This window comes from Acinonyx jubatus, chromosome B3 (assembly GCF_027475565.1).
Source record: "Acinonyx jubatus isolate Ajub_Pintada_27869175 chromosome B3, VMU_Ajub_asm_v1.0, whole genome shotgun sequence".
NCBI classification, from domain to species: Eukaryota; Metazoa; Chordata; class Mammalia; order Carnivora; family Felidae; genus Acinonyx; species Acinonyx jubatus.
Genome location: NC_069386.1, coordinates 96,201,318 through 96,214,940, shown reverse-complemented (window position 1 = coordinate 96,214,940; position 13,623 = coordinate 96,201,318). Strand labels below are relative to the sequence as shown.

The 13,623-nt window shown below is 43.9% G+C and overlaps 2 protein-coding genes across 12 annotated transcripts in view; one reads left to right on the top strand and one right to left on the bottom strand.

The window, feature by feature from the left end:
- Positions 1 to 9: 9 nt before the first annotated feature.
- LOC106981970 (uncharacterized) lies at positions 10 to 13,431 on the bottom strand. 10 transcript variants are annotated; one of them, XR_008299399.1, is made up of 5 exons: positions 12,570 to 12,756; positions 7,279 to 7,448; positions 6,343 to 6,457; positions 4,406 to 4,705; positions 3,307 to 4,317 (listed from the first exon to the last, which is right to left on the bottom strand). XR_008299399.1 is itself a non-coding variant. In XM_053224443.1 (2 exons), the coding sequence occupies exon 1, from the start codon at positions 13,429 to 13,431 to the stop codon at positions 12,895 to 12,897; it is 537 nt and encodes a 178-aa protein (XP_053080418.1). In that variant the 3' UTR covers positions 10 to 558; positions 12,570 to 12,894. The 10 variants fall into 10 exon arrangements, 1 of the variants encoding a protein (XP_053080418.1); XR_008299395.1 differs by having other exon boundaries at positions 6,343 to 7,448; XR_008299397.1 differs by having other exon boundaries at positions 4,406 to 4,598; positions 6,343 to 7,448.
- Positions 12,908 to 13,623, top strand: part of CDKL1 (cyclin dependent kinase like 1) — a 59,191-nt gene continuing 58,475 nt past the window's right edge. Inside the window, exon 1 of one of the 2 annotated variants that reach the window (XM_027065678.2) lies at positions 12,908 to 13,107. The gene's annotated coding sequence lies outside the window, so the exon portion shown is untranslated. Of the gene's footprint in view, positions 13,108 to 13,392; positions 13,527 to 13,623 lie in introns of those variants that run through there. The other variant, XM_015080095.3, reaches the window with a different exon arrangement.

The following is a 13,623-nucleotide window of genomic DNA, read 5'->3' as shown; positions in this document are numbered from 1 at the left end:
TTCTTCTTCTTCTTTTTTTTTGACTGAGAAAATAACTTTATTTCTTTAGGGGTGTGGGGCAGATGTCAAGTTTCAAAACTTCTGGAACTTCTTCTTGGTGCCAGTGGCCTTCGTGACTTTGAGCACGTTGAAGCGCACAGTCGTGCTCAGGGGTGGGCACTCGCCCACTGTGACGATGTTGCTGATCTGGACATCCTGAAGCAGGGGGACAGGTGCATGGACATGTTCTTGTGGCGTTTCTCAAAGTGATTGTACTTTCTGATGTAGTGGAGACAGTTTCAGGGGGTGACAGTGGTCCTATGCATCTTCATCCTGGTCACCACACCAGACAGAATCCACCCTCAGATGGAGACATTACCAGGAAAGGGGCATTTCTTGTCAATATAGGTGCCCTTGATGGCCTCCTTGGGTATCTTGAAGCCCAGACCAGTTTCTGTAGTATCATGGGAGATTCTCCTTGCCAGGTCCTCCAAGCAGGACCCTTTTCTTATTTTGAAAGACGGTTGGTGACTTTCGGTAGGCAGGCTCAGTCTGAATGACCATCATCTCCTCGGCCGCCTGAAGAAAAGGTAATCCACAAAATCTTAACTTTTCTGCCACTTGTGCTAATGTTTTTACTGGGTCCTGCTAGCGGCCGCAGAGGCACTGGAAAGAGCACCCCCTCCCTCATCATTCTGAGGTCCTTTGGTGTCCTTTTTATCCCCCAGGAGTTCGAATCCTTCAAGGGCACAGATATTTCTGCTTTCTCTTTTTAATTTGTTTTTTATGTTTATTTATTTCTGAGACAGAGACAGAGCACGAGTGGGGGAGGGGCATAGAGAGACAGGGAGACAGAGAATCAGAAGCAGGCTCCAGGCTCTGAGTAAGCTGTCAAAACAGAGCCCGACGCGGGGCTCAAACTCACAAACCATTCATGGCCTGAGCCGAAGTCGGTCGCTCAACCGACTGAGCCACCCAGGTGCCCCTTAAAGTTTTTTTAATGTTTATTTATTTTTGAGAGACAGAGCATGAGCAGGGGAGGGGCAGAGAGAGAGGGAGACACAGAATCCGAAGCAGGCTCTGAGCTGTCAGCACAGAGCCCAACGTGGGGCTCAAACTCACAAACCACAAAATCATGATCTGAGCTGAAGTCGGACGCTTAACCGACTGAGCCACCCAGGTGTCCCATCTGCTTTCTCCTTTCTGCTCCACATCAGAACCTGCTCTCCAAAGCCTCCATTTATAGCTCCAAAGAACTAGATGGTGATTCGGTACCTCACCCTCCTTCTAGTAGAGGAGAAAAGCCGAGAAAGGGTAACCAGTTGCTCAGGATCACACAGTTATTTACAAGGAGATGGGATTTGAGCTCAGACCTCTTGATGCCCAGGTGAGTGTTCTGTCCAACATATGAGGTGATCTTGTATTAATACGTCATTTATAGCCTAATGGCCCTCCTTTTTCAGATATTTGCATTTTCTCAAGAATCACAACTTAAGTAAAATAGTAACATGGAGCTTTATATTAGATAGGACATTAAGGGAGTCATAGAGCTCTTTTGAGGTTCCTAAAAGTATATCCTATAGCTGCCTACATAACACCCTAATGTCACCCAGGAAGTAACTCACAGCTTGCATTTTATTGAGACAAAGGAGAAAGATAACATGATTGGCACCTGCCATGTGCCAGACATGGTGTTACACATTTTACCTCGGGGACCTCAGTTCATCTTTAAAACAAGTCTGTTAGGTAGCTATGACTATCCCTATTTATAAACAGGGTGGGGGAGTAGAGTATATATTTCTTATGCCTTGTGGCTGTCTTTGAAAACTTTTCCTATGCTGGAATAATTTCCTTCACTAGGAATCTGGACTCTCGGAGGCAGAAACTCAGACTCCCTTTCCCAGCGTCTTAGCAGCCGGGGTACAGATGCTCCCAGCCAGACTCACACAAGTCTCAGTTGGAAAGAGAGCAGCATGAAGCAGCGGTGCTGTCCCGAATCCCCTTTTCTGGCTTGGATGGAAGAGAGGAGTCTGGTCTTCAGTAGCCTGAATGATGGAGAGTCTTGCGTGTAGTGTCCCGCCACCTGTAGCACCGCCAGCAGCAGCCCCGGGGTCTAGCTACGCAGCCCCGAGCCCTAACTATCTGACTTTCCTGGAGATGCTACAAACTATTTAATATCTCTTAATCAATCCCTTTCTGCTTAAACTAGCTGAAGCAGCTTCTATGGTTGGCAACTAAGATCCCAGTCCACAAATCAAAACCACAGTGAGATGCCACCCCACACCCACTAGAATGACTACCATCAAGAAAATAAAAAAAAAAGAAAGTAACGAATGTTAGTGAGGATGTGGAGAAATTGGAACCCTTGTGTACTGTTGGTGAGAATGTAAAATGGGGCAGCTGCTGTGGCAAACGGTATGGTAGTTCCTCAAAAAATTAAAAATAGAACTACCCTATGATCCAGCAATCCCACTTCTGGGTATACCCACAAGATTGAAGTCAGGGTCTCAAAGAGATATCTGTGCATCTGTATCAATAGCAGCACTGCTCACAATTGCTAAAATATGAAAGGTACCTAGAGTAGTGAAAACCATAGAGACAGGAAGTAGAATGACAATCGCCAGGGGCTGGGGTGGGGGGAAGGGGAAGTTATTGTACCCTGGGTACAGTTTCCATTTTACAAGATGAAAAGAGCTCTAAGCTGGTGGTAATGGTGGCAGAACAACAGGAAAGCACTCAGTTCCACTCAACTGTCCACTGAACATGATAAAGACAGTAAATTTTATGTTATGTGCCTCTCAGCACAATTTAAAAACAAAGAAAAGACTGATGGCGCCAAACACTTGCAGAGACGTAGAGCACCTGGGACTCTCGCATTTTGCTGGAGAGCGTGCAGAATGGCACAGCCATTTTGAAAAGCCATATGGCAGTGCCTTAGGAGGTTAAACAGACATTTGCTGTGCAGTCCAACCATGTCGTCTCTGGGTATTTATTTACCCACCTATGCCCACAGAACTTATTCCCAAGCAGGGGTCAGAGAGGGGGATGAAGGGCAATATGAGGGATGCTATGGTGATAGAACTGTTCTGTAGGTTGGGGCACCTGGGTGGCTCGGTCAGTTAAGCGTCCGACTTCGGCTCAGGTCATGATCTCACGGTCCGTGAGTTCGAGCCCCGCGTCGGGCTCTGTGCTGACAGCTCAGAGCCTGGAGCCCATTTCAGATTCTGTGTCTCCCTCTCTCTGCCCCTCCCCTGTTCATACTCTGTCTCTCTCTGTCTCAAAAATAAAATAAAACATTAAAAAAAAATTAAAAAAAAAAAAAGAACTGTTCTGTAGGTTGACTTCATCAACGTGCATATCCCGCTGTGATGCTGAACCACAATTTGGCAAGATGTTACCACTGGGGGAAACTGGGGAGACAGTTTACAGAATCTCTACAGCTGCATGGGAATCAGCAATTACCTCAAAAAATTTAATTAAAAAAAAGAAACTGAAAGAAGAAAAAAAAGTCCCAGACTAATACAAGAAGTAATTTTCCTGGTTTCACACAGCCAAAAAAAAAGGGTAGAACCCAGGTTTAAACCCGGGTCTGATTGGCCCTCCATCATACCCTGCCTCCTTCCTTGGAGACCTTCCATCCAGCGGCAGCGCCTTGTGGTGGAAACAGGGCTGCTCTCCCAGTGAGAAGCACTGGCTTCCCGAGAAGAACCCTGCAAGTGTTGCTTAGGCCTCTGAGTGACTAAAAGGATATTCTTCCTTGACTGGTGGGTGTTGAATGAGTCTATAAATTTACATGTGCTCTCAGTGAGGTATGGAATATGTTTTATTTAAGATTTACTCTTTGTGGGTTTTTTTTTAATGTTTATTTTTGAGAGAGAGAGAGAGCACAAGTGGGGTAGGGGCAGAGAGAGAAAGGGACAGAGGATCCCAAAAGGTCTCTGGGCTGACAGCAGTGCCTGATGCGGGGCTGGAACTCACGAACTGTGAGATCATGACCTGAGCCAAAGTTGGACGCTTAACCGACGGAGCCACCCAGGTGCTCCTGGAATACATTTTAGTAGTAAATGAAATTCCCACCTGAACAGAAAATAGTGTGTAGATTATTATTAGCATGGTGATAATAACAGTAAAGGCTAATATGGATATATCATGCCTGTAACTCCCATAACAACCTGGAAGGTAGCTAATTCCTGTGTTGCAGATGACACGTATGAAGCATAATGAGGTCAAGGAACTTGCCTGACTCCTGACAGACGGCTCACAGCAGAACTAGAATGGATCCCAGGCTGTCTGGCTCCAGAGTTCACGCTCTTTGTAGGAAAATCAGGTCAGATGATACTGTAGGAAAATGAAAATGTTGCTGTGTGAGGTGCAGGATTTCTATTATGCAGGGGGAAATATTTAAATGTGTATTTTTTATAAGGACCTGCATGTGGATTTGTTTTCGATGCCTCCAGGACCTCACTGCTAATACTTGATGAGCCGTTCCTGTGAAAGCTGCTCACAATGATAGGATTTCCTCCTGTGGTCGTAACTATGATCTTCGCTCAATCCTTGGCATGTATGCAGCTTCAAGAGGATCTTATGAAACTGTTTAGATCTGTTGGATCAACAGACGCCTGAGAATTCAATGGTTGACATGGGAAATGTATCTAGGGTGCCAGTAGTTTCTGTTTGTTTGTACAAAAAGTTATTTAGAAACCAGTGAATAAGCATCACAGAGTCTCTGTAAGGAGGGAAAGTTGAGAGGACTTAAACTATTAACTCCATTCGAGAAAGGGGTGCATTTTTATAACAATCTATATGAAAAGAAATCTCACGATAAGGAAAAAGTATTTTTAAAGTGCAAATAATTCACACTCCCTGTCCTCTCTTTCCTCCTCCCCCACCTTATCACACACATGAATATTTCTATTTCGATACTGGGTTTTTTCAAAGCAGATTTCTATTTCTTTAGCCACATAATTAGAGTCACCTAGGGGAGCCTGGGTGGCTCAGTCGGTTAAGCGTTCAACTTAGGCTTAGGTCATGATCTCGCAGTTCGTGAGTTCGAGCCCCGCATCGGGCCCCTGTGCTGACAGCTCAGAGTCTGGAGCCTGCTTCAGATTCTGTGTCTCCCTCTCTCTGCCCCTCCCCTACTCATGCTCCATCTCTCACTCTCTCTCTCTTTCTCTCAAAAATAAATAAACATTAAAAAATATTTTTTTAGATAATAGAGTTACCTAATTTGAAGCAGCGTTGTGGCATGGCAGGTGGAAAGGATACAAATCAGAATACAAACCAGAATTTTGGCCTGTTTGCTGCCTAAAACAATTTTTTTTTTTTTTTTGACTTTGAATGAGTCCTTTACCTTTTCTCTGTGTCTTCAAATTTCTTCAAATACCCTTGGGAAGTAGTAACACCTTGGATTGTGAGTAACTTGTTCTGTGAGTGTTTCGCAAGACGAACAAACATTTCTAATAAATTTTAACTTGATAAAAATGAGCGATGTCTTGCAATACGAGTTGTACCTGACGCCAAACATCACATGATCACAACTGAGCCAATGGTTCTTGAAATTCCCTTTGATATACATGTGCTTTGGATCACAAGCATGTTTCTGGAATGAATTATGCTCACAAACCAAGGTTCTACTGAAAAGCCCTCCATGTTCTCCTCTCTAGTTTCCTTCTTGCTGTAAGTGGACTTAGAAAGGAAATCATTTCATGGGCACGTACAGAAAATAGTTCCTAACCACCACTTAGGGACACTTATGTTTCAGGCTCAGTAACCACATGACCTCCAATCTTTATAATAATCCTACGTGGTTGGACATATTAACTAGTTGGAATTAATGGCCCCATTTTATAAAAGGAGAAGCTGAGGGTAGAGAGACAGGAGCGCTGGCTACACACGCTGACATGGTGCATCAACAGCAGGGAAGGAAACAGGAGAAGCTGAACCTGAGAGTGAGCAGAGCCGGGTGCTGGTTTCAGCTGGCGCCTTGAGTCTCTGGTCATCTTTGAGCAAGTCTCACCCCCTTTCTGAGCCTCTGGTGCCCAGCGTGGTGGCAGGCACATGCCAGCACTCAGGGAAAGCCTGCTTTCCAAACAGCTGTTTGTGTGCAACAGTTTTAAGCTGAAGTTCAGAAAGTCACTAATGTTCTTTCCTATTTCTTCAGTCTCATAAATTTACCTTTGGGAATGTATCTTTTTCCCCTAGAACATACAATTCAAAATCATAAAACAGAAACGTACATAAATTGCCTTATTTAAGATAAGTATGGTTAGCAATCCATTGTCCAAGGTGGCAAAGAGATGTACACCCTGAGGTTTTGACACTTTCCTGAAGACGGATCATGGATCATCGGATACAGTGACTCACCCACTAGTAGCCCAGGGTCAGCCACATAAACCTCCCAAGGTTTTAGTGTTAATGTTGCTGAGCTCTTGTGGCATGTAGGTTCAAGGGCGAAGGTACTGGGTGGTGGTTTTAAAATCTGGAAAGGCAAAAAGGTGTTGAGTTTGTTAAAGGGAGATTCAGAAACAAAGAAAGCCCTTAGAAGAGGAGGTGCTTTAAAAGGATGGTTTGCCAAATGGGAAATGCAAGAAGTACTTAAAGGGAAAACACCCACACAAAATGACTAAGGTTATGTTAATAGGGATGAAAATACTCAATTTTACTGTTGGCTAGGCCCACAGAGAAAGTCAAGGACGATAGGCCCTTATTTTATTTACATTTATTTTCCAGTATTTTGGAATTGATTCACCAGTCTCCAGATAAAGGGAAAAGTTACTTACACGTCTGGCTTTGTAACATTTAGCAGTGATTTGTCAGGATGAATTTGGGTGACCCCTGGCTTCTCTTTAGGCTGTTCACAGGGTGTTCTTAGTTGCCACAGTTACGTGTTAGCACCTCCAGAGCATGGGCTTTGGAAATAGGTGGGGCTGAGTTTGAAACCTGCCTTTCTTTAGCCCTGGATACCTGGATGGCCTTGTCTACTTTGACCAACCTCCCAGATCCCCAGCTTCTTCTTTTATAAAATGGGGCAGTTAATAATTCCAACCAGTTAATATATCCAACCATGTAGGAATGTTGTAAAGATTAGAGATCATGTGGTTATTGAACCTGAAACATAAGTGTCCCTGAATGGTAGTCATTAACCATTTTCTGAATGTGCCATGAAATGATTTCCTTTCCAAATCCACCTAAAGCAGGGAAAGTAAAGTCAAGGATTTCCTCGAGCAGCTGTATTGTGTCATTGTAAGATCACTGTGACTCAACTCCCTTTCCTTAAGGAAATATAATTGGAAAACTAACAAGCAGAGAAACTTCCAGCATCGCCCTGTGTTCAGCACTCGGATGAGGTGTCAGCACTCTGCCCTGACCTTGGGGAAGTTAATTCTCCAAAGTGTCAGAGCTGCACACAGATGAAGTTTCTGGGCTACTGTGAGAAGGAAGCGTAATGACAAGACTCATCTTCCAGGCAGCTGAAAAAAAAAAAAAAAAAAAAAGGAGAGCGCTACACTGTGTGTGGGAAGTACAGTGGATCAACTCCCAGGGTCCTATACCCTCATTCCAAAATCCTGACAGCCACCCCCAAACATTCGGTGATATTAGCAAAAACAGTTAGGAGTAAAGGTTCTGGACTCACTGCCTACAATCCCATGCCTGCTTCACAACTCACTAGCTTTGTGCCCTCAGATAAATCACCCATTCTTTTTTTGTTTTTTATGATTCATTTTATATTTGAGAGAGAAAGAGAGAGACAGAGCATGAGCAGAGGAGGGGCAGAGAGACAGAGATAGAATCCTAAGTAGGCTCTAGGCTCCAAGCTCCGAGCACAGAGCCTGACGCCGAGCTTGAACTCAGGAACCGTGAGATCATGACCTGAGCCAAAGTCGGACGCTCAACAGACTGAGCCACCCAGGTGCCCCTCACTTACCCATTCTAAAGCTCACTTTCCTCATCTGAAACCTCATCTGAAATTATCTAGTGATGATGTGGATGCCCATCTCCCAGGGTTGTTGTGGGGCTCACACAGAAAATACTCCAAGCACAATGCCTGTCACAAGGTTCACACTAGTTAACTGGCTGTTGTTATTGTTTAGGCAACAGTAACTATCTTGCACAAGATCAAACACTAGTAAGAAGGTAGAAATCCTAGTCTTCCGACTCCAAATCCCAGGCTCTTTGTCTTACCGTGTGTTTCCTTACTGAAGGCTTATTGCTTCCTTAAGTGATTAAAATACCACAGCACTGTTTATGTAATACAGGGACATTGACGTATTCTAATTATGCAGAGTTACAAATAAAAGATCACTGTAAGTAGAAAATGATAATGTTCTTTCGCTGTTCTTTGCTCTCGCTTGAGAAAAAGAGCCCACATATCAGACCACTTCTCAGCTTCCCAAGAACTATATTTCCCAGGAGCTGTAATTCTTTTACATCAAAACCAGTTTCAGTCCTGCCAACTGAAAGCACTGCCTGTGATTTGACAGTAGAGAGGCCACAGTATCCTCTCTGTTTGGTGCTAAATGGTGACATCAACTGTCTGTCTCCTTTTCAAAGCTGTCCTCTACTATTTTGCTCCAACTTCCTCCAAACAAAACAACTGGTCCAGCTGCCAGTCACGCTGACTTTCTGGTCCACTGCCTACTTAGGCGTAAATAAATAGTGCACTTGCTCTCTACTTTAACTACCACCGGGCTTGGTACAATTCCAGGCCCCTTGGGTACTGAACCTTGTAGAGTCCATAAAGTTAATTTTCCAGACTAACTGTAGCCTGGTATGAACTTCAGACAAGGCAGCTCTGGAGCAACTCGCACTGACTTTCTCATATCACTTAAAAATAATTTTTTTTAACTGTCAAAAAAGAAACATTCACCAACATAGACCATATGCTGGGCCATAAAACAAATCTTAACACATTTCGGAGAATTTAAATCATACAAAGAGAGTTCTCTGAAAATGGTGGAGTTGAGCTAGAAAACAGTAATAAAAAGATTATCTAGAAAATCTGCAACTAGTTTGAAATTAAACAACACACCTCAAATAACCCATGGGTCAGATAGGAAATCACAAAAGAAACTGGAAAATACTTTGAGCTGAATGAAAATGAAAACACAACATATAAATATTTCTGGGGTGTATTTAAAGTAGTGCTTTGAGAAAAATGTATGGCAGCAAAGGATTATATTATAAAGAAGAAATACATAATGATCTAGGGGCACCTGCACGGCTCAGTCAGTTAAGCGTCTGACTCTTGATTTTCAGCTGAGGTCACGATCTCATGGCTTGTGACATAGAGCCCATACTGGGCTCCGTGATGAGTGTGGAGGCTGCTTGAGATTTCTCTCTCCCTCTCTCTCTGCCTCTTCCCTGCTAGTGCATGATCTCTCTCTCTCTCTCTCTCTCTCTCTCTCTCAAAATAAATAAACATAAAAAATAAAAATAAAATTAGTGACCTCTAGGTGTCCATCTTAAAAAACTAGAAAAGGCAGCTAAAAGCAAAGCAAGCAGAAAAAAGAGGTGAAATCATTGCAATGAAAAAGAGAAAAAAATAGAAAATAAATTAAATCAAAAGCTGTTTCTTTTAAAAGATGAATAAAATCAATAAGACTTAGTCACACTGATCAAGAAAAAGGAGAAAAAAACAATTACTAATATCAAGAATGACATAGGGAACACCACTATGTGTACTATAGATATTAAAAGGGTAATAATGTAATAGTATTATGTATGAACAACATTAAAAAGATAATAGTGTATTATTAGTATATATGAACAACCTTATGCCCATAAATTCAAATATCTAGACAAAATAGACAAATTCCTTGAAGACACAAACTACCAAAATTCACTCAAGAAGAAACAGATATCCTGAATAGCCCTATACTTTATTGAAGAAATAGAATTTATGATTTAAAACATTTCAACAAGGAAAACTCCATACTCAGGTGGCTCTACTGAAAAATCACAACAGACATTTAAGAAGTAAATAATACAATTTAATGTAAGCTTCTCCAGAAAACAGAGGAGAAGGAAACACTTCCCACTCAGTTTATGAGATTAGTATTACCCTGGCTCCAAAGCTAGACAAAGACATTATAGGAAAACTACAGATCAATATCTCTCAGATATATTAATGCAAAAACCCTCAATAAAATATGACTAATTGACTCCAGCATGTATCAAAATGATGGAACATCATGCAAGTTGGGTTTATTCCAGGAATGCAAGGTTGGTTTAACATTTTTAAATCTATGAATGTAATTCACTATATCAACAAACTAAATAAGAAAAATCATGTGCTCATCTCAATAGATGTAGAAAAATATTTGGCAAATTCAACATCCATTCAATATATTTTTAAAAATTCTCAGTAAAAGGAGATTACAGAAAACATTCTCGATCTAATAAAGGGCTTCTGTGTTAAATTTATATTGCAGCATAACAACCCCAAAACATAAATATTAAACCTTTGTTATCTCATGGTTCCTGGAGATTAGGGATCCAGATATGACTAGCTAAATGCCTCTGATTCAAGGTCGCTCATAAGATTGAAATTTCGTTGTCACTTGGAGCTACAGTCTCATATGAGGGCTCACTGGAGCGGGAGCTCACTCACATGGTTGTTGGCAAGATTCAGTGCCTCACAGAATATGAAACTGAGTGCCTAATTTCTTGGCTGTTTGCCTCTTCAGAACCTTGCTATAGGGCAGCTCACAACACGGCATCTTGATTCCATCAGGGAAAGTGAGCAAGAGAGTTCCCAAGGCAGAACTCTGTCTCTTTGTAAACTAATCTTGGAAGTGATATTCCATTACTTATGCCTTATTTTATTCCTTAGAAGAAGGTTATTAGGTCAGGCCTACACTGAAGGGAAGGGGAACACATAAGGGCATGAATACCAGGAGGCAGGGCTCATTAAGGGCCATCTTGGAGGCTGCCTGCCACAGCATCTACAAAGTGATCTAACTAACATCCTACCTAATGGTACAAGACTGAATGCTTTCCTCCTAAGATCAGTAATAAAAATGGCTGCTCTCACTGTTCCTATTTAATGCACCTACCAAGTGCAATAAGTCAAGAAAAAGAAATAAAATGTATACCAGTTAGGAAGCACTAAACCTGTCCCTATTTGCAGATGACAGGACTGTCTACTTAGAAAACCCCAAGGAATTTACAAAAAGCTAGAACTTATAAGTGAGAAAACATCCAGAGAGTAAAAAGTGCATGGAAAAACTATTCAACATTAGTCATTAGGGAAAAGCAAATTAAAACCACAAGAGACAATTACCTACCTATTAGAATGGATAAAAATCAAAAGAACTGACTGCCAAGTGCTGGCAAAGATGCAGAGTACTTGAACATTGTTGGCAGGAATGTGAAATGGAATGGTCACTTTGGAAAACATTTTGGCAATTACTTACAATAACATATACTTATCCGATTACCTAACAGTAGTCCTAGTATTTTCCCAAGAGAAAGAAAAACGTATGTTCACACAAAAGACCATGCATGAATGTTTATAATGGCCTAAAAACTAGAAACAACTAAAATGTTCTTCAACTGGGATAAAGTGTGGTTTATCTATACAATGGAATACTACTCAATAATGAAAAAAAATGAACTAGTGATAAATGTAACAACATGGATCAATCTCAAATGCATTATGTTAAATAAAGGAAGCTTAGCCTCAAAAGCTTACATAATGTAAAAATCCATTTATATGACAATCTGGAAAACACAAAACTATAGAGACAGGAAATGCATCAGTGGTTGCCATCTGCAAACAGTTTCTAGGAGGTTCACAGACCACCTCTAGCTCATCCCTGGACCCTATCTATATGTGACTTCAGCCAAGGCAGCCCTAATTCCTCTCCTCCCAGCTTCAGCTCCTTCCTGAACCCTATGCAGATTTACTTTTAATGGCACGCTGCTTGGTGTGGAATTGGTCCCTGTTTCATAGACAGTATGACACTTTCCTCTCCTCAGATATCACTTCCCCAGCAAACAGCCATCTCAGTGCTGGGCATATGGAATGGGAGAGATGATAAAGTACTGGGGCAGTCTGCCTAGTAGCAAATTATTTCATGAATTCCCCAGGTCCATTAACTTCCCACTACTGTGCTTAGACCTGGGTGAGTAGGACTCAGTTGGGACAAGGATGGGAATAAGTAACCTAAGACAGGGGCATCTGGCTGGCTCAGTCGGTACAGCATAAGACTCCTCATTTCAGGGTCCTGAGTTTGAGCCCCACACTGGGTGTAGAGATCACTTAAGAAAAGTCAGAAAGGGAGGGGAGGAAAGAAAAAAGAAAGAGGAAGAGAGAAAGAAAGAAAGAAAGAAAGAAAGAAAGAAAGAAAGAAAGAAAGAAAAGAACGAAAGAAAGAAAGAAAGAAAGAAAGAAAGAAAGAAAGAAAGAAAGAAAGAAAGAAAGAAAGAAAGAAAGAAAGAGAAAGAAAGAAAGAAAAAAACCCTCCTAAACCAAGGCGGGCTCTGTAAGCCTCCCATGTCAGAAAGCCCAGCTATAAAGGAAGTTAATGATGATGGATCCCAAACTAGTGGAAGGAAGTGCTGACTGCAACCAGTTTCAGTCATCATACCTTCCTCTCCCTCTTTTCCTCACTCTGCTTTCATTCATTCATCATTCACTGGACTGGATGCTACAGCACTGATGAGCACAGACACAGCAGCTGCCCTCAAGCCGTTTACATCCTAGCGGAGGGCACAGGGGAGCTAATCCCGCGTAGTACCGGTAGAATCTGCCCTGCCGGTGAAGTACAGATTGCAGGAGGGTTGGGGAGGGGTGCTCCCGGCGCAGGCGTCTTCCCAGCCGGCTCTGCTATAGCTGCGTTCTACACGACCTGCTGGAGTTTGCAGTCCCGCAGGCCTCCTCTCCCGGCAGAGGGTCGCGCGGGCAACCGGGCCCTAGGCCCCCCACCCCTCCCCACCCCCCAGGGCCCTTCCCCGCAGCCTGGCTGGCGGCCCGCTCCAGAAGGGCAGCCGGGGCGCGGCGGCCCCGCCCAGGCCAGTCCGGGGCGGGGGCCGGTTCCCATAGGGATTGCGGCCGGGGCGGCGGCGAGCGGAGCCGGGAGAGAGGCGGCGAGGCGGGATCAGGGCCAGGCCGGGCCGCGCGGCGCCGTGAGTCCCGGGCGGGGAAGGCGCGCGGACCCGGACGGCGGGCCTGGCCGCCACGTGGTGCCGCTCGAGGCTGCGCTGCGCGGACCGGGCGCGGGTGGGCAACCGGGTGTCGCTGGCGGCAGGGCCCCGCGGGGGCGGCGGGAAGGCGCGGCCCCGCTCCCCGCCGAGGCCCGCCCGGCGCCTGGGGTCGCCGGGCTCCCCCTTCGGGCGCCTGCCTCGCCCGCGCGGGGACCGGGCGGTGTCTCCTTGCCCAAAGGAAATGAGACCCGAAATTAGAACCGGGGAATCCCTGAGTCTTCCTTCTCCGTCCTCTAGCAGGCTCATGTGTCTTAGATCGGATGAACTATAACATTAAACAAGATAGATTATCTTACAACTCCGTTCGATTTAGGATAACGGGTTGCATTTTAACTTGCAGGGTGTGTACCAGACGATTAGAATTGGATTACTGGAGACGAGCTCTAGGCTGTCATCCCGGATCTCGTTGCGGTTGCTGAGGGGCGAGGCTTTAAGGAC

Coding starts and splice junctions, on each gene's coding strand:
- LOC106981970 (XM_053224443.1), bottom strand. CDS start 13,431: ATGAGCCTGCTAGAGGACGGAGAAGGAAGACTCAGGGATTCCCCGGTT.